The sequence below is a fragment of the Grammomys surdaster genome, unplaced genomic scaffold (genome assembly GCF_004785775.1).
Source record: "Grammomys surdaster isolate TR1022 unplaced genomic scaffold, NIH_TR_1.0 184, whole genome shotgun sequence".
Taxonomy (NCBI): Eukaryota; Metazoa; Chordata; class Mammalia; order Rodentia; family Muridae; genus Grammomys; species Grammomys surdaster.
In genome coordinates, this window is record NW_021604629.1 from 795,548 (window position 1) to 821,506 (window position 25,959).

General features: G+C 39.4%; 1 protein-coding gene across 1 annotated transcript; it reads right to left on the bottom strand.

Moving 5' to 3' along the window:
• Positions 1-1,115: 1,115 nt before the first annotated feature.
• Ovch2 (ovochymase 2) lies at positions 1,116-25,959 on the bottom strand. Its single transcript, XM_028768132.1, has 16 exons — positions 25,872-25,959; positions 23,163-23,272; positions 15,842-15,933; positions 14,186-14,358; positions 13,764-13,859; positions 13,352-13,503; positions 12,639-12,828; positions 11,266-11,289; positions 9,529-9,619; positions 9,296-9,420; positions 8,311-8,451; positions 7,824-7,954; positions 4,572-4,665; positions 3,658-3,789; positions 1,545-1,625; positions 1,116-1,322 (listed from the first exon to the last, which is right to left on the bottom strand). The coding sequence occupies exons 1-16, from the start codon at positions 25,957-25,959 to the stop codon at positions 1,210-1,212; spliced, it is 1,833 nt and encodes a 610-aa protein (XP_028623965.1). The 3' UTR covers positions 1,116-1,209.

A 25,959-nucleotide genomic window follows, 5' to 3' on the forward strand; every position in this document is an offset into this window, starting at 1 on the left:
CTTTCTTTCTTTCTTTCTTTCTTTCTTTCTTTCTTTCTTTCTTTCTTCCTTCCTTCCTTCCTTCCTTCCTTCCTTCCTTCCTTCCTTCCTTCCTTCTCCCCCTCTCCTTCTCCACCTTTCTCTCTTCCCAAGCTATTAGAATGGCAATTATAAAAGCTCCCCTCCCCTACCTCCATGGTCTCCTCACTAGTATATCTTCTATACGATATATACGTTACATGTGTGTTCATGAGTATCATGGAGAAACCGCATAAAAGAAAGGACCAGCCTCTCTCAATGCTCCATGGAACAAAAACATAGCAGAGCAGCTAACAGTATTCAGTACAGAGGTCTTATGAGCCAGGCTGCTACTTGACCAGAGTGAACCCTCCTCACAAAACTTGAGAAATAATTTTTTAATTTTTGTGTCTGGAAATTTTTGTGCTGTTCCAAGAAGATAGGACAATGACCATATCCCACACAGCTTTGTGATAGCTTTTTGATATATCAACCAGACAGCAATAAATCCCTAACCTATCGCTGTCAGGTACAGACCACCCTCAGCCTGGACTCTACAAATTAGCCTGGTTTGATTCATTAAAAGTCTTCAAAGGAAGGGCTGTGGCTTTCCTACAAAAGAGGATAGGGATAGGTATGAAGCTATATTGATAGTGTGTTTGTCCAGCATGCTTAAAGCTCTGGGTTTGATACCCAGTACCACATAAACCAAGCATGGTGGTGCTCACCAGTACTCTGGAGATGGAGGTAGGACGATCAGTCACTTGAGTTCATCCTTGCTTACCTCATTCTTGAGTTATATCAGACCTTGTCTCAGAGGTCTTATAGTACTTTCTTTCAAAGAGAGAAAGTGAAAGAGGTACACACACACACACACACACACACACACACACACACACACACACACAGAGAGAGAGAGAGAGAGAGAGAGAGAGAGAGAGAGAGAGAGAGAGAGAGAGAGAGCCAGCTTTGGACTCTGGTCATCCCTAGGGTTTCCCTTCCAGATTGCCGGTGCTGTGGATGTTTAATCAGCCCTGATAAATGTGTTAGCCATTTCTGATGAAATCATTTGCTGAAGCTACTGTTAAGAGACTATAGAAAACTGCACCAGTGGCTAGAATAGCAGAGATTTATTGTCTCACATTTCTGGAGGACAGAGGTCCAAGGTCACTGTGTCAGCAGGTTGATTCTTTTTGAGGGTTGCAATGCTTTTCAATGCGTTCCATATCTCTCCCCTGGCTTCAGTAAGTCACTGTCAATTGTTGGCATCTCCCCAATGTCTTCTTCTTCATATGATGTTCTTGTATGTGTGTCTCTCTCTGCATCTAAATTTCCCCATTTTATGAGGATATAAGTTATATAGGATTGGCATGCTCTAATGATCTCATTTTAAGCCAATTACTTCTATAATGAGCATATTTCCAAATATAAGGATCACCTTTTGAGGTACTGCAGTTTAGGATTCCAGCACATGTTAGAAGACAATTTATCCCACTTTTATTGAGTCCCCAGTAGATTACTTAGTCACATTCCTCAAAGCAGCTTACCAGAAATTTCCATTGCTCCAGGTGGCACATCCCATGTCTCTAGAAGCACTGATTCATCCTCTGATATGGAGATATTTAAATCTGAGTATAAGCATAATACAATTGCTTGTCTTACAGACTGTCAAGTTTGGGACATCAGAAAATGATTTATGGTAATACTGTCAGAATTGTGGAGACACTCCAGTAAACAGGCCTACATGGGTCTCTTAACAGAGAGGTGGAATATTTTAACTTCAACCTGGTTCCCCTTCAGCAGCTGTTTAAGGTCTAACCAAAATAGGAAGCTTGGGAAGTAGATAACTGGCTCTTTCGATTTCCCACACAGAAGAAGAATCACGAGATTGAAGATGTGTCCCTCTCTCTGCCTGGTGCCTTTGGAACAGGATGTAAAGCTCTCAGCTACTGCTCTAGTGACATGCCTGTCTGATTCCCAACATGCTGATAATGAACTAACCATTTGAAACTATAAGCAAGCCCTTAATTAAATGTTTTCTTTTATAGGGATTGCCTTGGTCACAGTATCTCTTCACAGCAATAAAATATTAACCTATTCCAGGCCTAGTCATGTTCCCTTTCTGCCGTGTGCTTGTGGATCAGGAGTAAGCTCTCAGCCACTGCTCTAGTGCCATGCCTGCTTGCCTGCCTGCCATCATGCCTCCTGTCATGATGACCATAGACTAAACCTTTGAAACTGAAGCAAGCCCCCAATTAAGTGCTTCCTTTTTATAAGTTGCCTGGTCATGGGGTCTCTTCACAGCAATAGAATATTGCTAAAACATAACCCTATAAGCAACAGACATGGTGCTTTTGTGAACTATTTGATGCCCAGCTGAGCTGAAACAAGGCACATCCAGCCACCACCTCCTCCTCTTTTTTAAAGATTAAATTTATGTATTTTTTGTTTTATGTGAGTAAATGTTTCACTTGTATAAGCATGTATGTACTGTGTATGTGCTTGATGCCTGTAGAGGCCAGAAATGGGTGCTAGATTCCATGGAATCATAGTTCCAAATGGTTGTAAGCAGCCTAGAGTACTGGTAATTGAGCCTGGGCCCTCCACAAGAGAAGAAATTGACCTTAATTTCCATCTCTTCAGTCTCACATTCTTCCTTTTTGTTGCAGCTTTCATAATACAAATAAAAGTCCTATTAAGTGATCTGCCATTTTGCTGGTGTTTGTGAATATGTACTTTTGTGTTTTTTTTTAAATTGGTGATTTAGCTGCTTAATATGGCTCCTAAGCATAGTGTTGACATGCCTCCTAGTGCAAGAAGAAGACCATGATATGTCTCACATGGAAAATACAGGAACTTGAGTCTGTTAAGATAACTCAGGTGGTAAAGGTATTGGCTGCCAAATTCCTGGGACCCACGTGGTGGACGGGAGAACAGACTCCTGTAAGCAGCTTCTGATGTCAAAGTGTCTGCTGTGATGTGTTGGTACACACACACACACACACACACACACACACACACACACACTAATCATGACCCAAGCATGGCAGTAAAAGCCTCTGATCCCACCATTTAAAAGGTATTGGCAGGAAGATAGTGAGTCTAAGGTTACATTGAGTTTCAGGCCAGTCATAAAACAAAACAAAACAAAACAAAACAAAACAAAACAAAACAAAACAAAACAAAACAAAACAAATCATGTGTCAGATAAGCTTTGTTTTAGACATTCATTGTAGTGCCGTTCTTTATGAATTTATTGTTATAAGTAAATATATATTATTTATATTAATATATTAATTATTATAGAATAATTAATATAATGCTTATTATATAATAACATACAATATAAATATAATATATGACATTATAATGTTAATATAATAATCTTAATATATTTAATATATATTAAATAAGTTGTACTTAATGAAACTTGTATACTGATTGGTTAGTAGACATTCACCAGAGGTTTGTAAAAACCTAACCACATCTATTCCTAGGAGCATCATATGGTTTAGTACCCCTGATTCAGTGTTCTTGGGGATTTTATAGGATGCAACTATCACTAAAGAACTTCAATGGTACCCACACTTATTGCCCTTTTCTACTATGATGTGAGGGTTAGAGTTGGGAAACTGAAAGCTGATACCTCTAACTTCTTACCTGCTCTAGAAATGAAGGAAACATAAGCCTGGAAGCCCCGGGAGGTGCCATTTTCATCTGATTGGAAGCTGATGAGCATCACACTGGAGGAGCTTAGCACAGGGCTGGGTACCACATAGCCACAGAACCGAGCTGCAAGGCCCCAGGCGGGTTAAGTGATGTCAAGTGAATAGATATGGCAACAGATAAAGAAAAAAAAAAACAAGTGTGCTTTAGATAGCTATTGACAAGCTTTTTGACAAATACCACAACTCATCTTCAATATAAAGGAATCTGCCTTTTCAAAATGTGTATTTGATCCCCCAAGCATTTCAGGGTTGTTTCATTCACCAAATACTCCTGAAGTACTGCTAAAGCAGTGGATCTCAACCTGTGGGGCGCAGCCTCTTTGGGGAGAGGCATATCAGAGATTTGCATTATGTTTTATAATAGTAGCAAAATTACAGCTATGCAGTGACATGAAATAATCTTACAGTTGTGGGCATCACCACAACATGAGATACTGTATTAAAGAGTCTTACCATTAAGAAAGATTGACAACCACTATGCTAAAAGAATTGCCTCTAGGCGCAAGATATACTACGCAATTTTTTTCAGGTGGCAGGCTAGGGTTTAAGCCAAGGGCTTTATGAATGCTAGGTAAACACTCTACCACTGAGCTGCTTCCAGAGCCCATGAGACTTATCCCTATCTGATTCCTCTTCATTGGCCTTTCACATTTGGTTCAGATAGTCCTTTGGACCTTGCTCTTTGCTCTTCTACATAAAAGCAGAAGGAGTAGTGGTGAGACCATAGGGAAAGATGGAGGAGGTTCAGGGAACAAAGGAAAATTAAGATATATCGTTTTATTCCTCATCTCAAGATCAGGTCCAAGGGCAATCCAGGGGAAGCCAGGGCTCAAGGGGAATACCCACCTATTTCCTTCTCTTTCTCGACATCGCTATGTACAGTCACATAGTCAGAAGTGCAGTCTCCATTTTCTTCTATTTCTAGGCTCTGAAATGACAGCTGAGAAGATGCCTGGTTACATCTTTACAGAAGCTCAAGGTGAGAGCAGAAGACCCTAGGCCACTCGCCTTGCTCTAGAGTAAGATCTTGGTTGAAAAAGTTGTAGAGATATTCATGAGTGGCTAAGTTACTTAGAGAAAGATAGTAGGCTCTCAAAACTCTTGAGACATAGATGCTATCAATACAGCTTACATGCAAGGGTGGGGTTCCGTGCTAATGTCTGAGCTTCATAGCAGCTACAAGGGATGGAAGAGCCACCCTACAGAGAATGTCTTTTTTGGAGGCAACATTGGATTGTGCTGCTTGAATATGTAAGTGCTGGTCTGGGTACATATTACTTTTCTAGGGCTCCTACACACCATACACCCTATTCTTGGTATTTAATTTCCAGTTTAGTTGACTCAAAGTTCTCACGAGGTGTATCTTTCTGCCTGGGAGGATATACCTAGAAGGATATTTCTAACTCCTCAGCCCATTTGCTATCTATGGCTCCTAATGTGTATCAGTGCCTCGCCAAGTTACAAATGAGTGCAAGAGCTGCTGTCAAACAAAGTGAAGTGATGCTTGGAAGCTACCAGAAGCACCTGCAAAAGGAACAGTCAGAGGAGTCAGAGCAGTGAACTGGGAGAACTCACGGCTCAAAGCAGACATCTTGGTGAAGGGTAGAGAGAACCACTGCAGTTTACTAAGGACATATGATGGTTCTAGTTCCGGTTTCTGTGATCCTGATGTTAAATGGAAGCACATTTCATTTATCTCTCTTGCACATGGTTCTATAGTGTTATCTCAAAATATGTCAAAAGCCATCTTTATGCCATTACCTTTCTTCCTCTGCCTTGGTCTCTGTCTTGGTCTCTATGTGGTGGACTTGTTTTATATTCAGCGAGGGGGGTGGAGTACACAAAGGGGGAGCAAGGAAACTAGAAGCTGGGGCAAGGACTTCATGGGAGGGTTGTGACTTCATATGGAGGGGATGAAGTAACTGTGAACAGTTTGGCATCAGTGAAAGTTTTTTGAAGGTTCAGTGACCAAAATGTAACTCAAAATCAAGCACAGTACAAATCTGCGGTGTTTCTGGTATTCTTGCCTATGCTGCATCATGTGACTCTACTACAGCCTGGGTTCCAAATATATAACTAAGCATGCCATTGCATAATGCAATGCCAGTGAACATGGCATGAAACATCATGGCTCAGAAGCGAGTCCTGTGCCTGTTAGGAACTCAGGTGTTTTGCTGCATGTACAAAGTTCCCTGCTCTTATAGAAACATAACAGCTTCATTACAGGAAACAGATCTGAATATTCCCCTACCATCATTTCTCAGACTGAGCCAAATCACCAGATCTTGGGTCAGATTGTGTTAGAATATTTGACCTTAAGAACTTCTGTTTGAATTGCTTGCTTGACATTAAAAGTAAAAAAAAAAAAAAAAAAGAATTTTGGCTTGAGGCAAAGAAAAAAATTCCAACAATTTTTAAAAGGGACCCAGACATACTTCTGCCATTTTTGTATTTTTGCAAAGCTAAGTTTCAGTACTGATGATTATAAAGTCAAAACACTGGATCAGTCCTGGAAATCACTGAAGATTCTCTCTCTGTCCTTCAATCTCCATCCTCACTCATTCTTAAAACCAGTGGGCTCTCATTTAGGCTTCTAACCTCTGACTGTATTCAACATTTCAGATAGTGTGAATCCCAGCTTCTCTCAAATGGTCAATGGTTTAGTCCTATTATTCTGCCTTGTTTTTGAGGGGTGAGATGGGAACTGGATAGTTAACTCCCAATTTTCATTTTCTCTAAATTTTAACTCTTGTGGTAAATCCAAACTATTGGATACATCCATTTATTTGTTTGGTTTGCTTTGTGTTTTAAAGGCTCCCTTTTCTGATCTGTCATAAGGGCTCATCAGTTTGGGATTTTTGCCTGTATCTCAAACCCCTTTCCTCTTCAGACACAGTTAGGCACCGCAAATGTAGTCAACTAGGACCTATATATAAGATGACAATCTCCTTGATTGTACTGTCTAGTGAAATAATTGTCTTAGTTTAGGTAATTACATTTAATAATATCATGGCTTGAATATAAAACGTCCCAAGTAGACTCACATGTTTGAATACTTGATCCTTGGATGATGGAGTTATGTTGAAGAGTATGAAACCTTGGGGGCTGGAGCCTCACTGGAGGAAGTGTGTCACTGAGGGGCAGGTTTTAGCGGTTTATGACTACTTTCTGTCCACTCTCTGCTTCCTTAGTGCTTATGCAATATGACCATCTATCTTATGCTACTGCCAACATGCCTTCCCTGCCATCGCCAGTACTGTGTCAAGCTGTAAAGCATAATATATCTGTCCTCTCTTAAGTTGTTTCTTGTCAGGGGTTTAGTCACAGCAGTAAGAGAAATAACTGATACAGATGTTTACACCAGTGGAATAGACTCTGTGAGAGTTTTAGGGTTTACTCCTTCCCCATTTTCTTCCTTTCCTTTCTTTTTAAAATAAGTTTTTGATCATTTATTATTTTAAGAAATATGTGCCTATCAATATCCTTATCCAGATTATTGGCTTACTTTCACTTGTGTCTTGACATATCTCCACAGAGGATCCACAGCTGTTTAATTAGCAACAAACACATGGCCTTCACACTACTGAAATAAAATGTGACATCTACAGGCCTCTGTTTTGACCTCAGCATCATTTCTCCATACTCTTTTCTAAGTACACTTTACAACTCTGTTGAATCGAGCACTCCCTAGCCCTGGCCTGTGCAGGCTCCTCTTTGTTGTGTCTTCTCTGCTTGAAGCTCTTAATGACATTGATGTGACTGTTACCAATTTCTTAACTAGTTATAATTATTTTCTTCAGAATTTGAGTTTATAAGGAAGAATGTTTGTTTCTAAAAGGACATATAGACTTGTGAAAGTCACCAAGTATAAAGATTAAGGTGACAATGGGAAATTTCATTTTGTTTTGAACAAGAGCTAAAGATTGCAAGTGCCATCTAGTGGTGGCTACAGGGGAAACAAGGCTGGTCAGTTAACCTGAATATTCAGTGTGTAGTGTGCCAGGTACTGAGGACTAAAAGTATGGCTGCAAACATAGAACCTTTGTCAGCTCTCTTGTGACTATATAATGTGTAATTTAGGACAAATACAATCAATACCTTAATTAGGCAATGGTTGGGGGCTTGAAAAATCCAGGTACAGCTAGCCATGTCACTGTAGTCTTCAGGATAGTGAAGGCTCTGTATAGTGCCTTCTTCAAAGAGGATAGTTAGAGAACTGCAGCCAGAATCTAAAACAAAAGAGGGCAGAGCAAACTCAAGCACACAAGAAAGACTTTTTGTGTTCTCCCTCCTGTGTCTACTAAGTGATAAATTACATCTTTTGGCAGAGCCAACACCAAGGGAGAATCTTGTGTGCTTGCTTACAGAACTCTTAAGGCTCTCTTAGCTCACTTGGGTCAGTGATCAGGAACTTTCAGGGACCGGGGAGGAGAAAGTACATCTTTCAGTTTGCCAAGATTCCTTCTACACTATGAAGCTAGCAGACCTCAGGTGGAGGTCTCCCTGCCTACTACCTCCAACTCCTATGATGCCAAAGCTTCTGCAAAGAGCCTAGATATTAAACAATGGAAGTAAATGGTTTTACCAGGATGGTAGTTTGGCTTAAGTGCTTTATAGGTGAGATTAAACCCAGTGGCATAATCTGTGGCATCAGAGATGAATCTCAGCTGGATAGAATTGGAGCCAATGAGAATGGATGAAGGGAGACTTTCTCCACAGAATTTCCCTGCAATGTGAGAAAAGTCTTTGTTCAGAGTCCAGAAAATGGCATGACACACCTGACCTAAGGAGATGTGATCTTGTCCTGAAGATTCAGAATTGTCTGAATTAGGCTGCTCAGCTTTTGCACTAGTAGGATTTTGATCCAGAGTGTTGTGTTTATATTGCTCTTTGACTTTTTCAGGATTTAAAAAATGTACTATCTTTTAATATGGTCTCCCCTATATTCTATGTTATCTCCTATATTTTCTTCAGTTGTAACAGCTAAGAATACCTCCAAAATATTACCAAGGGGATGGGCAAAGTTACTTCAGGATGAGAATGACAGAAATCGTATTCCATTTTTGGAATTTGTTGTTTGTTTGAGACAAGATATCACTTGTATATACCAAGATGGCCAGGGTCATGCAATTCTCCTGCCTCAGTCTTCCAAATTCTAGGCTTACAGCTGTGTGCCACTATGCTAGGCTTCATTTTTATTACATAAATAAGTCTTGTCTTCTTATGGATATATCTTGGTGTCATTCTTCCTAGTGCTTTGAGGCAGGTAAAAGCCACTTGCAACTATAGTTAAGCAGTGTCTTAGCTGGGGTGACCGGGGACACAGCAATATGTGTAAAGTTTACTTCTAATGGGGTTAAGACCCAGGCAGCTGGCTTTAAAAGTGTCAGATGCAGCTGCTGAAGTGCCCTCAGCAGTCTCAGACTCAATTCTCGCCACTTTAGAGCAGACTCTCAAAACTGGAGGAGGGGAGTGTTGCATTTACAGATGGCTCCATGTCAGACATATTCTAACAGATATTAAGTCTACTTAGCCCTGCTTTCCATATGACAGTGTGAAGAACCACTTACCAGCGAGTCTGTCTTCTAAAGAGTACATTGCCAAGTAATTGTGGTGACAAGACTCTACGTCCAAGTGTGACAAATTGAGCAACATATGCATGTCCTCTGGAACCAGGAAGGTCCAGACACACAGTCTGCAGGCAGATACATGAGAAGATGTAACTTCTAGACAGAAAGTGACAGTTAATGGGCCCTGGCAGGCTGGAGGTGGAGCCTGGGGAGGACACAGAGGGAGTACTCACTGCTTGCTCTCATAGTATATGTGGAGGCTTTCTGGGAAGTGCAGCTCTCCCTCAGATCCACTGATTAGACCATCAGGTTCACTGCACGAGGCTGAGAGGGAATGCCACAGCATCAGGCATGGCAGCCTATGCTCTAACCACCAAAACATCCTTACGGAAGCTGAAGACACGGGAGTCACTGTTTCTCCTTTCTGTACACTTCTGTTCTTCATGACTGTTTCTTTCCTTTTGTGGCTTCTATAATGCTTCATAGTTTTGTGTTTTTGTCGATTTTAGGCCATGTTTACCCTTGAGATGCTGTGACCTGTCCCCCATCTCTCTGTCACTCAGACTCAGAGGTTTCATTCTGTGGGTACAGGCACTTCCCAGGTTCTATACTAGTTTCCCTCTTCTGTTTTTTTTTTTTTTTTGAGACCTCAGTATAGGCTTCATCATACTGGCAGTTTCAACTCTTACCAATACTCTTCTGGACTTTAGGTCAGACTTACACTAATGTCCAGTTATCTCCACTGAAATGCAACACTTGGTACAAGTGGAATCACCTTCATCAGCAGAACTGCAGCTACCTTTGGTTTATGGATGAGCTTTCAGGCTCTTGTGTTCAAAGATGTGATGATATCAAGAATCAAGTTGGATTTCTCCCTCTCTTCACTTTCAGTCCTCACTAAACTGGTTCCAAATTTTTTCCTTTATATTTTCTGGCCCTTATCCTGGGCTATATATCTCTATTTTCTCTCTCTCCCTCTCTCTCTCCCCCTCTACCTCTATCTCTACCTCTATCTATCTCTCTATCATCTATCTATCTATCTATCTATCTATCTATCTATCTATCTATCTATCTCTATATCCTTCATATACATATTTAAATCTGTCATGAATTCTACTTGACCCATTCTTCCCTTAATCTCCTTCATGCTTTTTAAAATATTCTTTTACTATAACTGTACTGTATTTATCTAAACAGTCAACTTTCCACTGTAAAATGAAGCCCATTTTTGGACTGACATGGCGAGTTTCCAGAATTTGATCTTAAATGATCTTTTTATTCTTTTGTCTTGTGAGACTTTATTATACATCTTACAATCAAGCTGCTTTGGTTGACCTGATGTTTTGCCTGTATTTTTCCTTCTTTATCCTCTGTGGTCTCTCTGGATAAGAATTTCTATGTCCCAAAGCCTATGACATTGGTCACTTATATCTGTGTGCAGTCTAGCTCTGGGGAGTCTACTTTCCATTTTTTTTTTGAGGAAGAACCCTACAGGTTCAAAGGCCCAGTGGACAACTAAACCAAGATACACTCTCATTTTGCTACAGATAATGTAACTGAGGAAAAGGCTTGCCCCACTTTTCAGAGTGAATTCATCGAAGAGTCATGGTGAACAGGGATAAGCCCCCTGTGTAAGTAGGGGAACTTTCAGGGGAGTGTATATCACTTCTTAACTATTTCTGTACCACCTCCCCTATTATCCTATCATCTAATTGAGAGTTAGTGTTTGTCAATTAGTGTTTGCTGAATTGGATGAAGCTATGACTTGATAAGAAGATATATGCAAGGGAATGGGGCTCTGTGGAGATGGAATTGGCCGACTGGCAGAGATAGCTGTGGATACTCATCAGAGTTTTATACCAAGTAATCACTACTAGAGGAAGATCTTTGATGATAATGGAAACTGACACCCAGAAATGTTAGGATGTTAGTTCATGGCCTTGTGAGTGTAGGCTACAAGGAGTACCCACCTTTGGTGCTCTTTCTTCGATGGCCTGAGAAAGAAAAAGAAAGACGAAATTCAAAGCTTGTGGTATCTTGGACAAGAAATTGACTCAAAAAAGCAGAGCATTTTAAGTCATTATGCAAATACTGAAAATTTAATCTGTGAAAAGAACAGGATGGGTAAAATGACAAAGCTGGATAGAGGTCCTGGCATTTTGAGATGATTTCATGTGTTTTATTTTTACTAATGAAGAAACAGTGATTAACTTGGAGATTACACAGAGCAAAAGGAGGCAAAGATGTGTGAGAGTGGAGGCTAGTGATAGAACAGCCTAGCTCTGCTCTAATATAACCTTTCTCCAATGATGGTTATTGGAGAAAGGATATATATCTCTCCATATCTATATCTATATCTATATCTACATCTATATCTATATCTATATCTATATCTATATCTATATCTATATATATCTCCACACACACACACATATATATATATATATATATATATATATATATATCCAATAACTCCAATAATATAACCTTTCTCCAATCATGAACACTTTGAATAGTCACACTCTGAGGTTCAGATACATGCCATTGTGCTATATTCTTGAAAAAAATTTCTCAGTTAACTTTAGTTAACTCACCGAGAAATGATGGAAGCCACTTTCAGACTTGAAGACACCAGTCAAGGAAACAGTTAAGTTTGGAGGTAGAAACAAAGCTGCATTTTTTTCCTGGCTGGTCTACTAGAAGGGTGCACATAGAGCCCATCCCTCAGATTTACCACATTTGCTTCTATACCTGGGTTTCTAAATCTTTTGTCTTATTATATTTAGGTGAGATTATTCATTATGGTGAGCATTCTTTGCTTTTCTGTACATGGATTAGCAACCTCTGTGACTTTTATCTATTAGGGACTGGTGCCTCCTCTTTAGTTGCAACATCTGAAAATATTTCCAGAGAAATATCATTCCCTGGGTAGGCAGAATTTCAGTGTTTGATCATTACTGAGCTGTGCTTTAGCTTGCTTAATCTTGCTAGGACAGTTAATAAGTAAGTGGATATCTCTATCTGTCTATCTATCTATCTATCATCTATCTATCTATCTATCTATCTATCTATCTATCTATCTATCTATCTACTATCTATCTGTGTGTGACATAGTCTCTATCATAGGCAAAGTTTAATCAATTTATGAGGAATTCATTCATTCTTCAGTGGATATGTTAATACTTTGATGTATATGATGTTTTGCTCTTGTATACTTTTCAAAATCCTCAAGCATTACACTGAGAAAAGAAGTGGCCCTCTCCAATCACGATTGTCTAGCCTGCTGATGCTCTTTATCCCAGTAGAACTGTAGCTGTCTAAGCTTGCAGGATGGCTTCATTACCAGTCTGGATATGTTTGTGGATCCAGGGAAGCACTCTCCTAAGATCTGTGAAGATTCCGGGAGATCCTTGCTCTTTCTTCCTTGCATTGTTTCTCCAACTTCGACCACAGCCCAAACCCCAAGAAGTCACTCCAGCCAGAGTCCAGGCCCCTTTCCTATTCTGGCACATAAGTGAACCTCCTGAATCTCCCTGTGGAAGGAAGAAGGAAGCTTGTGTTAACGTGATTGTTGGCAGAGGCGCCTTAAAGTGGTCATTTTCTCCACGAGGATGCAAATGACAAGCACTAACGTCTTTACTTCTAATAATTTAGACTCAACACTCTGGGAGAATATCTGAGTACAGTTTCTGTTTGATCTTCAAACACCAGAATCTGTCAATTGCTGCTCCTTCTCCCCATCCTTGGTGCTCATCAATGCTTCCCATTCCTGTCCATACTACAGAATCAGCGGCTTCTTGCCCAGTGATAAAGCTGACTGCAGTCTTCATAAATGCTGAAAATTGAGGACATTTCCAACACTTCTAATTTAGGAACGTCAAAATAAGAAGAGACATCCTTAATGGGCAGATAACGTTGAGGGCCTCATCCTTGGCACTATCTCTATTTTTTTGGGGTGGGGAGGAACAATTCTAGTTTTATCTGGTATCAGAATTCTTAGGCTCCTCACCTGCTATTAAACTTTCCTGGGCCTGGAGCTTAGCTGTGCTCACTTACTTGACAAGCATCTCTCCCTCCATCAGGGGATCCTGTGCAGAGAAAGGTCTGCCCAGTAATGGGGTTCCTTAAGGTCAACAGAACGGCCTCACATTCCTCCTGAGTCAAAATTGGCAAGTTCACCTGCTGCAAGACTTGTGGGAGGCTGCCACCTGGAATGAAGAGATGGGCCTATCAAAGTAAGCTTTTACCTTCTGAGATGAAGATGCCTTGTACTTTCATCAGCAGCAGCTAGATGCAAGTTTGTGTCTCTTTGGAAGGAGTTCAATTTCTTAAGCACATTGAGAAATTCTCTGACTTTTGAAACATTTGCCTGGTTGTTTAATATGATTAATTAAAAATTGTGTTTTCAGGCTACCTACCAGAAAGTTTTGAGGATTTTGATTAAAAGGAGTGGTATAGGAGCTCTTACCTTCAGACAAACGACCCCAGCCTGCAGTTGTACAAATAAATCCAGCATTAAAGTATTCTCCTGGCTCCGGAAGACACACGGGCCTCACAAACTGGCCTGAAAAAAAGATCAAGGCAGGACTTATAGAGAAGCTAACACAGTTACACCTATTGGCATCTGGTTGTTTCCCAAAGACCCCTTAAGGATAGATCAGCCTGGCATCTTCAGGGGTCACTTGTTAGCTTCCTTCTCCTGACTCCACATAACCCTACATCCACAACCACAAGAAAGGCATTTTAGGAAGGGGACACTCCAGACAAGTCTCCATTTCCAGTGTATTATCCAGAAGATCTGGTCTCATGCTACATAATGTGATCTGTAGAGGCATAGTATGGATCAAAAGGTTATGGTGTAGATATTCAGGGTGTACCGTAAATGTTTACCAAATTGGAAGGCTCCAACCATCTTCAGAAGGGCTATATCATAGTTCATAGGTTTTCTGGTGGAGAACTGTGGGTGTATGATGATGGTTTCAATGGCAAGTGTTTGCTCTCCTGGCTCAGCTTGGCTCAAGTCATGCTCTCCAGCAGTTACATTCAAAGTTAACGCAATATTTCTATAAAAAGGGAAAAGGAAAGATTTGGGGTTTAGTGAGCCTCTGAGTATAGTTGTAAATGCTGGAAAATTGGCCTTTTCAAATTGACATGGGTGGATAATGTGGAGCATGAGAGTGCTAAGCAAAGTGAATGAAAATGGTTCTATTGTCATTAAAAATAGGAAACACAGTGTAGTAACATGATATATTTAATATTCGTGTTATTTTTAATCAACTAGAGAAATACACATGCATTGCAATTCAGGGAGCTATGAGACTACTCAACCATCTTATTAGGCTGTCCTAGTTATAATACCAGTGAGTTATTTTGTGACATATTTGTGATTCCTAGTAAAGGTGTTGCTTCAGTGTTAAAAATCTCAACTGCTGTGTGTGTATTATGGACAATAACCTAATTCTGATGTTCCAGAGAGTATGCCTATTGGAAGATTTGGACCAATTACAACAATGGGAAGTGGGGATCACCTCTTTACCTTCTTTATATTTGTAATTTATTGTTCTCCTATGAAATGAGAATGATGCTATTTCTTCAGGTCATTGTTATCTTGAAGGAACTTGATAGGATGAGATGGAATGGAGTAAGCATTTTGAGCTTTTCTTTCTTTGGGGCTCTTCTTTTCCAATGGTGATATTTTATATAATGTTAGATAGTGCACCATCATTTCTCTTGGAAAATTTTCCTGAATCTTGGATATATCAGGTACTTAATACAGTACATAGCATCTCTCTAGCTTACCACTGCCTACATTGTAGGGACATTGTCAAATATTTATTTATTTGTTTGTTTGCTTATTTTTATTTTTACTCAACATAGTCTTTCTATATTTCTCGGGCTGGCCCCAAATTCCTGGACTCATGCAATCTTACTGCGTCAGCTGCTCAAGTAGCTATATCTACAGATGTACAACATCATTCCAGGCTAATTTCTCTTTTAAACTACGGACACACATGGGGGGCATCATGACTCAGTAATTATTGTATATTTGGTACTCACTGGCAACTGGAAGTTAATGAGCATCTCAAGAATGTTTTCAGACTTGAAATGAAAGGACAACAATTTTGGCTACAGCCTAGTATATATATAGAATGCCAACAGTGGAGTATTTGGATCATACTAGAAAGCTGATAAAAAAAACTAAAGCTCTTAGGTTGAAGCTCAGAGAAGCAAATCCATCTGTATTTTTACTGGTCTGTCTTTGTTTTCTTAACATGTATAATGAACCAGGTAGTGGTTTTTAAGAAACTTTCACAAGTCAGTCTTTTAATATTACTCTTTGATGACTTCAGTGGGTTTATGTAAATACAACATCTTGCCTCTGCGCAGAATCCTTTACCTACCAATGTGAGAATAAGCCTACAATGTCAATAAGCTTCATTTGTGATGCCCAACTAGCTTCCTTGTGTTTTACAAGAGTAATCAGTTCTAATTCCAAAGTGCAGGTTGGGGTAACCTGGTCTCCTTCTATTAACCAAGCTTTCCTACCTGTTAGCCATGCAATGAGCCGCTGTGATGACCCATTGTGAAGAAATGATGGTCCCTCCACAGATGTGCTTCTGCTTTTGTTTCAGAGACACCTAGGTGACAGAGATTTAAGTTAGTGAGAGCTAATGCTGTGAGTTTCCCCCAAACCTATGACTCAGCATATTCTGAAGGACAGATACAGATAGCTTAAGCACAGTGATCATGACTCAGGCATCATGACAGTGTGAACTGTCAGGCATCATGACAGTGTGAGAGTAGTTTGGGCCTACTGTTTTCATATGGTCTTAATGGACCATTTGACCCCTAGAACATCAAGTCTGTGCTTTAATTTGCTTCTTCAACATAGTTAAAATGATATCTATCTATCTATCTATCTATCTATCTATCTATCTATCTATCCATCCCTCCTTGTTGAATGCATTCCTGTGTGTGTGTATGTGTGTGTGTGTGTGTGTTTATGTACAAAGTGAATAATGTACATGTAGCAATCAGAGGACCAGTCTTGGGCATCAGTTCTCTCCTTCCACCGTGTGTTCCCCAGGATCAAACTCAGGTTGTCAGGCTTGGTAGAAACCATGTTTACTCAATGAACGGTCTCTGATCCTTAGTAACATTCTGTCTTCAACTCAATTTATCTATGATATTTGACTTGATTCTAAGGTGACCTATAACTGACAAATAAATACTTTCAATGAATAGCTTCACATTTTTAAGGATTAGAAAATGGCAGTTTATTAGAAATTTTCACTTTAAAAAAATTAATTATTTTGTTTATTTACATCTCATATGTTGATCTCCCTCCAGGAAGGCCCCCCTCCCAGAGTTCCTTACCCCATCTATGCTCCCCTTTGACTCTAAGAGGGTGCTCTCCTGCCTGGCATACCCCCACTGTGGAGCATCAAGTCTCTCCAGGATTAGGTGCATTATCTCTCACTGTCCCACTGAGGCAAGGCATCAGTATCCTCTGCTACATATGTGTCAGAGACCTCTGACCAGCCCGAGAATTTTTCACTTTTTTTTTTGAGATGAATATTTTCTTTTTTATTGGATATTTTATGTACATTTCAGATGTAATCCCCTTTCCCCCCGACCCAAACCCCCTATCCCATCCCCTCTACTCCTGCTTCTATGACGATATGCCCCCACCCATGCTCCCACTCCCACCTCCCCACCCACTATTTCCCCCACACTGGGGCGACCAGCCTTCACTGGACCAAGGACTTCCTCACCCACCTCTGCCTGACAATGTCATCCTCCCCTACATATACAGCTGGAGCCATGGGTCCCTCTTTATGTGTTCCCAGGCTGGTGGATTAGACCCTGGGAGCTCTGGTTGGTTGGTATTGTTGCTCTTCTCATGGGGCCCCAAACTCTTTCAGCTCTTTCAGTCTTCTTTCTCACTCCTCCATTGGGAATCCCATGATCAGGTCAATGGTTAGCTGTGAGCATCTGCCTCTGTATACTTCAGGCTCTGGTAGACCTCTAAGGAGACAGCTATGTCAGGCTCCTGTCAGCATGTACTTCCTGGCATCCACATCGGTATCTACCTTTGGTGACTGCACAAGGGATGGATACCCAGGTAGAGCAGTCTCTGGACAGCCCCTCCTTCAGTTTCTGTCCTACACTTTGTCTCCATATTTGCTCTCATGAGTATTTTGTTACCCCTTCTAAGAAGGGCCAAAGAACTCACACTTTGGTGTTCCTTGTTCATGAGCTTCATGTGGTCTGTGAGTTGTATCTTGGATATTGCGAGCTTTTGGGCTAATATCCAATTATCAGTGAGTGTGTTCTTTTGTTATTGGGTTACCTCACTTAGGATGATATTTTCTAGTTCCATCCATTTACCTAAGAATTTCTCAAATTCATTGTTTTTAATAGCTGAGTAATATTCCATTGTGTAAATGTACCACATTTTCTGTGTCCATTCCTCTGTTGAAGGACACCTGGGCTTTTTCCAGCTTCTGGCTATTATAAATAAGGTTGCTATGAACATCGTGGAGCATGTGTCTTTGTTATATGTTGGAGCATCTTCTAGGTATATACCCAGGAGTGATATAGCTAGGTCCTCAGGTAATGCTATGTCCAGTTTTCTGAGGAACTGCCAGACTGATTTCCAGAGTGGTTATACCAGCTTGCAATCCCACCAACAATGGAGGAGTTTTCCTCTTTCTCCACATACTCGCCAGCATCTGCTATCACCTGGAGCTTTTGATCTTAGCCATTCTGACTGGTGTGTGGTGGAGTCTCAGTGTTGTTTTGATTTGCATTTCCCTGATGACTAAGTATATTGAACATTTCTTTAGGTGCTTTTTGGCCATTCAAGTTTCCTCAGTTGAGAATTCTTTGTTTAGCTATGTACGCCATTTTTAAATAGGGTTATTTGGTTGTCTGGTGTCTAATTTCTTGATTTCTTTGTATATATTAAATGTTAGCCCTCTATCGGATATAGGATTGGTAAAGATCTTTTCCCAATCTGTTGGTTACCATTTTGTCCTATTGACAGTGTCCTTTGCCTTACAGAGTCTTTGTAATTTTATGAGTTCCCATTTGTCAATTATTGATCTTAGAGTATAAGCCATTGGTGTTCTAAGAACTTTCCCCCTATGCCTAGGTATTCAAGGTTCTTCCCCATCTTCTCTTTTATTAGTTTCTGTATATCTGGTTTTATGTGAATGTCCTTTATCCACTTGGACTTGAGCTTTGTACAAGGACATAAGAATGGATTGATCTGCATTCTTCTACATGCTGACCTCCAGTTGAACCAGCACCATTTGTTGAAAATGCTGTCCTTCTTCCACTGAATGGTTTTAGCTCCTTTGTCAAAGATCAAATGACCATAGGTGTGTAGGTTCATTTCTGGGTCTTTAATTCTATTCTATTGATCTTCCTGCCTGTCTTTGTACCAATACCATGCAGTTTTTATCACTACTGTTCCGTAGTACTGCTTGAGATCAAGGGATGTTGAGTCCCCCAGAAGTTCTTTTATTGTTGAGAATAGTTTTTGCTATCCTGTTTTTTTTGTTATTCCAAATGAATTTGCAAATTGCTCTTTCTAACTCAATGAAGAATTGATTTGGAATTTTGATGGGGATTGCATGGAATCTGTAGATTGCTTTTGGCATTATAGCCATTTTTACTATACTAATCCTTCCAATCCATGAGCATGGGAGATCTTTCTATCTTCTGAGATCTTCGATTTCTTTCTTCAGAGACTTGAAATTCTTGTCATACAGATCTTCCACTTGCTTGGTTAGATTCACCAAGGTATTTTATATTATTTGTGACTATCATGAAGGGTGTCATTTCCCTAATTTCTTTCTCAGCCTGTTCATCCTTTGAGTAGAGGAAGGCTACTGATTTGTTTGAGTTGATTTTATATCAAGCCACTTTACTGAAGTTGTTTATCAGGTTTAGGAGTTCTCTGGTGGAAGTTTTGGGGTCACTTAAGTATACTATCATATCCTCTGCAAATGGTGAAATTTTGACTTCTTTCTTTCCTATTTGTGTCCCTTTGACTTCCTTTTGTTGTCTAATTGCTCTGGCTAGGACTTCCAGTACTATATTGAATAGTTAGGGAGAGAGTGGGCAGCCTTGTCTAGTACCTGATTTTAGTGGAAATGCTTCAAGTTTCCCTCCATTTAGTTTGATGTTGGCTACTGGCTTGGTGTATATTGCTTTTACTATGTTTAGGTATGGGCCTTGAATTCCTGATCTTTCCAAGACTTTTACCATGAAGGGATGCTGAATTTTGTCAAATGCTTTCTCAACCTCTAGTGAGATGATCATGTGTGTTTTTCTTTGAGTTTGTTTATATAGTGTATTACTTTGATGGATTTCCAAATATTGAACCATCCCTGCACTCCTGGGATAAAGCCTGCTTGATCATGATGGATGTTTTTGATGTGTTCTTGGATTTGGTTTGCCAGAATTTTATTGAGTATGTGTGTATCGATATTCATAAAGGAGATTGGTCTGAAGTTTTCTTTCTTTGTTGTTGAGTCTTTGTGAAGTTTAGGTATGAGTGTGATTGTGGCTTCATAAAACGAATTGCGTAGTGTTCCTTCTGTTTCTTTTTTGTGGAATAGTTTGAAGAGAATTGATATTAGGTCTTCCTTGAAGTTCTGATAGAATTCTGCACCAAAACCATCTGGTCCTGGACTTTTTTTGGTGAGGAGACTTTTAATGACTGCTGCTATTCCTTTAGGGGTTATGGGACTGTTTAGATTGTTTATATGCTCCCAATTTAACTTTGGAACCTGGTATCTGTCTAGAAAGTTGTCCATTTCATCCAGATTTTTCAGTTTTGTTGAGTATAGGCTTTTGTAGTAGGATCTGATGATTTTTTGAATTTCCTCAGTTTCTGTTGTTACGTCTCCATTTTAAGTTCTGATTTTATTAATTTGGATAATGTCTCTGTGCCCTCTGGTTATTCTGGCTAAGAGTTTATCTATTTTGTTGATTTCTGAAAGAAACAGCTCTTGGTTTTGTTGATATTTTGTATAGTTCTTTTTGTTTCTATTTGGTTGATTTCAGCCCTGAGTTTGATTATTTCCTGCCATCTACTCCTCTTGGGTGTATTTGTCTCTTTTTGTTCTATAACTTTTAGGTGTGCTGTCAAGATGTTAGTGTATGCTCTTTCCAGTTTCTTTTTGTAGGCACTTAGGGCTTTGAGTTTTCCTCTTAGTACTCCTTTTATGGAGCCCCACAAGTTTTGATACGATGTGTCTTCATTTTCAGTAAATTTTACGAAGTCTTTAATTTCTTTCTTTATTTCTTCCTTGACCAAGTCATCATTGAGTAGAGCATTGTTCAGTTTCCACATGTATGTGGGATTTCCATTGTTTTTGTCATTATTGAAGACCAGCCTTAGTCCATGGTGATCTGATAGTATGGAAAGGACTATTTCAATCTTTTTGTATCTGTAGAGGCCTGTTTTGTGATCAATTATATGGTCTATTTTGGAGAAGGTACCATGAGATGCTGAGAAAAATGTATATTCTTTTGTCTTAGGATGAAATGTTCTGTAGATATCTGTTAAATCCACTTGGTTCATAACTTCTGTTAATTTCATTGTGTCTCTGTTTAGTTTCTGTTTCCATGATCTGTCTATTGCTGAGAGTAGGGCATTGAAATCACCCACTATTATTGTGTGAGGTGCAATGTGTTCTTTGAGCTTTAGTAAAGTTTCTTTTATGGATATGGGTGCCCTTGCATTTGGAGCATAGATGTTCAGAATTGAGAGTTCACCTTGGTAGATTTTTCCTTTGGTAAGTATGAAGTGTCCTTCCTTATCTTTTTTGATTACTTTTGGTTGAAAGTTGATTTTATTTGATATTAGAATGGCTTCTCCAGCTTGTTTGTTGGGTCCATATGCTTGGAAAGTTGTTTTCCATCCTTTTACTGTGAGGTAGTGTCTATCTTTGTCACTGAGATGCGTTTCCTGTATGCAGCAAAATTCTGGGTCCTGTTTATGTATCCAGTCTGATAGTCTATGTCTTTCTATTGGGGAATTGATTCCCCTGATATTAAGAGATATTAGGGAACAATGATTGTTGCTTCCAGTTATTTTTGTTATTAGAGGTGGAATTATGTTTGTGTAGCTATCTTCTTTTGGGGTTGTTGGAAGATCACTTTCTTCCTTTTTCTAGATTGTAGTTTCCCTCCTTTTGTTGGAGTTTTCTATCAGTTATCCTTTGAAGTGCTGGATTTGTGGAAAGATATTTTGTAAATTTGGTTTTGTCATGGAATATCTTTTTTTCTCCATCTCTGGTAATTGAAAGATTTGCTGGGTATAGTAATCTGGGCTTGCATTTGTGTTTTCTTAGGGTCTGTGTGATATCTGTCCAGGATATTCTGGCTTTTATAGTCTCTGGTGAGAAGTCTGGTGTAATTCTTATAGGTCTGCCTGTATATGTTACTTTACCTTTTTCCTTTACTGCTTTTAGTATTTTTTCTTTGTTTTATGCATTTGATGTTTTGATTATTATGTGACGGGAGGTATTTCTTTTCTGGTCTAGTCTATTTGGGCTTCTTGTATGTTCATGGACATTTCTTTAGGTTAGGGAAGGTTTCCTTTATAATTTTGTTGAAGACATTTACTGGCTCTTTAAGTTCTCATCTATACCTATTATCCTTAGGTTTGGTCTTCTCACTGTGTCCTGGATTTCCTGGATGTTTTGGGTTAGGAGCTTTTTGCATTTTGCATTTTCTTTGACAGTTGTGTCAATGTTTTCCATGGTATCTTCTGCACCTGAGATTCTCTCTTATATCTCTTGTATTCTGTTGGTGATGCTTGCATCTATGACTCCTGTTTTCTTTCCTAGGTTTTCTATCTTCAGGTTAGTCTCCCTTTGTTATTTCTTTATTGTTTCTACTTCCATTTTTAGATCCTGGATGGTTTTGTTTAATTCCTTCACCTATTTGGTTGTGTTTTCTTGCAGTTCTTTAAGGGATTTTTGTGTTTCCTCTTTAAGGGCTTCTTCCTGTTTACTTGTGTTCTCCTGTACTTCTTTAAGGAAGTTATTTACCTCCCTCTTCAAGTCCTCTATCATCATCATGAGAAGTGGTTTTAATTCTGAATCCTGCTTTTCAGGTGTGATGGGGTGTCCAGGGCTTGCTAACATGGGAGAACTGGGTTCTGATGATGCCAAGTAACTTTGGTTTCTGTTGTTTATGTTTTTGTGTTTGCCTTTCATCATCCGGCTAACTCTAGTGCTACCTGCACTCACTGTTTCTGACTGGAGCCTGTCTTTCCAATTACCTTGAATTTTTCACTTTTAAGCAAAAATTATTTATGAAAAACCAAAAAGAAAACATGAAACATAAAGCAACACAGAAAATCTGACAAGGTTATATAGCTCAATGGTACAGTACAGTGAGTGCTTAGAGCTTTTTAGGCTCTAGATTAAATCCTTTGAATCAAAAACAAATACTGAATAAACAAACAGGAGGAATACTAATAGGAGGTTAAGGATATAAGACATAGGACAAAATACTATGAAAGAAAAGCCAATCGTCCACCATTATTATGATTTGAATATGAATTTCTGAATTGAACAGATGACCAATTAATTGATCAAGGCCAATCATCTACTCAAACAAGTATTTATTAAGTTCATCAATGGCACTCAGGTAACCCATTGAACACAAATTCAATTATGAATATTAATCATCTTTCAAGATTAGGAAAGCATACCTCTGGGTGTGTTGTGAGTTTTTTTCCCATAAAGAGGGTGACCTAAGGGAGTTAGCATGTGATCTGGGAAGACTCAAGCTTGAAATATCTTAGTTCACTCACTAGAGAAGGGATTGCAAGACTCACTTGCCAAGGATAGGAACCCTTTTCCACTTGGCTTCCTCCAACAATGCGACTGAAAAGGCTAAAGTAATTCTGAGGCTGGGGCTTAACCAGACTCTGCCCACAGTCAGGATCTGGAGAAAAGACAAGACAGACACTGAGTAATTAGTTTCTATGACTAAGATATACAGAAATATCTTCCAAACAAAGTGCAAGAACAAAATACAGTATATGGGATATGTAGAGAAATTACAACATGGCTTTAAGTTAATGGTTGGGATTAGATGTGTTCTGCAAAACAGATTACTCAGGTTTTGTCATACATAAGATGTGTGCTATCAAGAGACAGCTTCTATGATGTGTGTGTGTATGTTCATCCATATGTAGGAACACATGCACATGTGTGGATATTAAGGCAAGAGGTCAACTTTGACTATTTTCTTTAGTCCCTTTATAATTGTTTTTAGAGACAAGATCTCTCACTAGCTTGAAACTCTTCAGCTAGCCCCAAGGATCTGCCTGTCACTGACTCTCAAGAACTGCATTTGGGAATGCACATTAGTATATCAGCTTTAAAAAATTGTTTCTGGGGATTAAACTCAGTCCTTTGTGCTTACATAGAAAGCAGTTTGCTGACTGAACCATCTTCCCAGACCAAGCACTGGCTTCTAATGTGAAGGTTAAAGGCTGCAGGGATAGATCTGCACTGTGTTGTCAGGAATGCAGCCTCTTTTCTTTCAGAGCTCTCTGGTCTCGAAGAAAAAAAGGTTCTTCACAGCACTCTGTAGTATCCTGTGACACTCACTGTGTGCCAGGATGATTGTTTCTGACTTTCAATCCAGGTAGACTGTGGACTCCACAACAATGGGTATTCAATGGGTATTCAATTCTTTCTTTCCTCCCCTCCTTCCCTCCCTCCCTTCTTCCTTCATTCCTTTCTTCCTTCCTTCCTTTGCAAGACAAGTTCATTTCACTATGGAGCTTAGGATGACCTTAAGTTCATGTTTTTTCCTGCCTCTGCTTGGAAGGCTTGGAATACAGGTATGTAACAGCACATCTAGCATATGCACAATGATATTATAAGTCCTCATATTCAGAGTTCCTTAATTAATGTATGAATGGTGCTGTAGTCTGTCCTAGTTTATGATTGCCTCTCTCTCTCTCTCTCTCTCTCTCTCTCTCTCTCTCTCTCTCTCTCTCTCTCTCTCTCTCTCCTTGGCTATGCTATGAGACTGAGTCTTAAAACATGGTCTGCCTGCCATACAATTAGATATGAAGAAATCTAATTAGATTTACTGTAGGGCAGAAAACACGTTGTCCAATGACAGTGATATGATGATAGTTTCAATTCACCGACTGGTGCTAAGACAGGTGCCTGTCAGGTAAAGAGAAGAAACAACTTTACAAGAAAGACTTCATCCCTGGCAACACTTCAATATGTGTGTATTTGTGTGGGCTTTTGATTCCTTAAGTAAGGGGCTAGTTTGTATTTGTTTACTTACACTGTATAATTGAGTGGTGAATTTGTTCCCCTTGAGGTTTTTCCTGTGAGGTTTCCGGGAGTGCATATAAAACTCTATATCATCACCACTGAGCTTCCTCATCTAGATGGGTCTTTGAATGCTTACTGACCACTTCACCTGAGATGTCTTTCTTGATTTCTTTAATCTGAGTTCTAGATCTTTCCCACAGTATAGCACTCTTTCTCCCCACTCCTCATACCCCTTTAACAATTCTTTCCAAGCTACATTATGAGAGTAAATTGTCTCCTTCCCTTGTTGGGTTTCAGAATTCTTCAATGAGATACCTAGGAATGTGGGTCCTATGCATATACTCTTCTAAGGTTTAGCACAGCTCCTGGCTTACAAGTTACACCTGAAAAGCATGACTGATTGATCAAATGACTTTTCTTGGGAATATATCCTTCAGAGGAGAGCTACTTAGATCATCTTTAAAGCATATAAAATTCTCCCATATAACTTATTTCTTAATCCCCACACCTTGCTTGCAAAAAAGTACTTTCATCTTCATGTAGAAGATGTGAAAACTAAAAATCAAAAAGACCCATAGCTAATGACTGCAAAGCATGAGACAACCAAGTGTGTTTTCATTCTGAGCCCAGTGCAGGTATGATCAAAAGTTGTTCCAGCTGCTTCAGATGGATGAGTCATAAATCTGCTAGACATAAAATTTAGTATTACCTGAAGTCATTGAAGCAGAGACAGAAAACATGTTGATTCTCTGGCCTGGCACAACTCCAACTACAGACAAGCTTGCCAACAACTATTGTAAGCTCATTATAATCAATACAAAAATATTTATACTATATGTCAGTGAGCATGTGTCATATGAATATTAGGATAATTTCTATGAAGTTTTTAAATACTTCCAAACATGTTCTGATCTCCAGCATTTGCTCCATGAAAGAATATTGGGTTGTGTAATGCATCCAAATAAGTGGACAATCCTAGGTCAGTTGGTAAAACTAGGAGAAAGTATTTAGTGTCCCTACAAATGTTTATATTTATTTCATATTATTTCATTTTCATATGCTTATCACAGGAGAAAATTCCAAAGAAATATTTTCAAGAACCAATTATGTTTTTGAAGTAATTTGCTTCTCTTGCATTCCCAAGGGAACAAGAAGTGGAGTTATTACTCTGATTCTTAGCAAGAGTGATCTCACCAGACAGAAAAAACCGAAGGTAGTTATAGAGTTAATTTGAAACTTACCTCTGATGGAAGAAAAGGTTGCAGAATGACTTTGTTCCAAGCAGACCATTCCTAATATTAAAATCAGCATGTCCTTGCTGATAGGCAT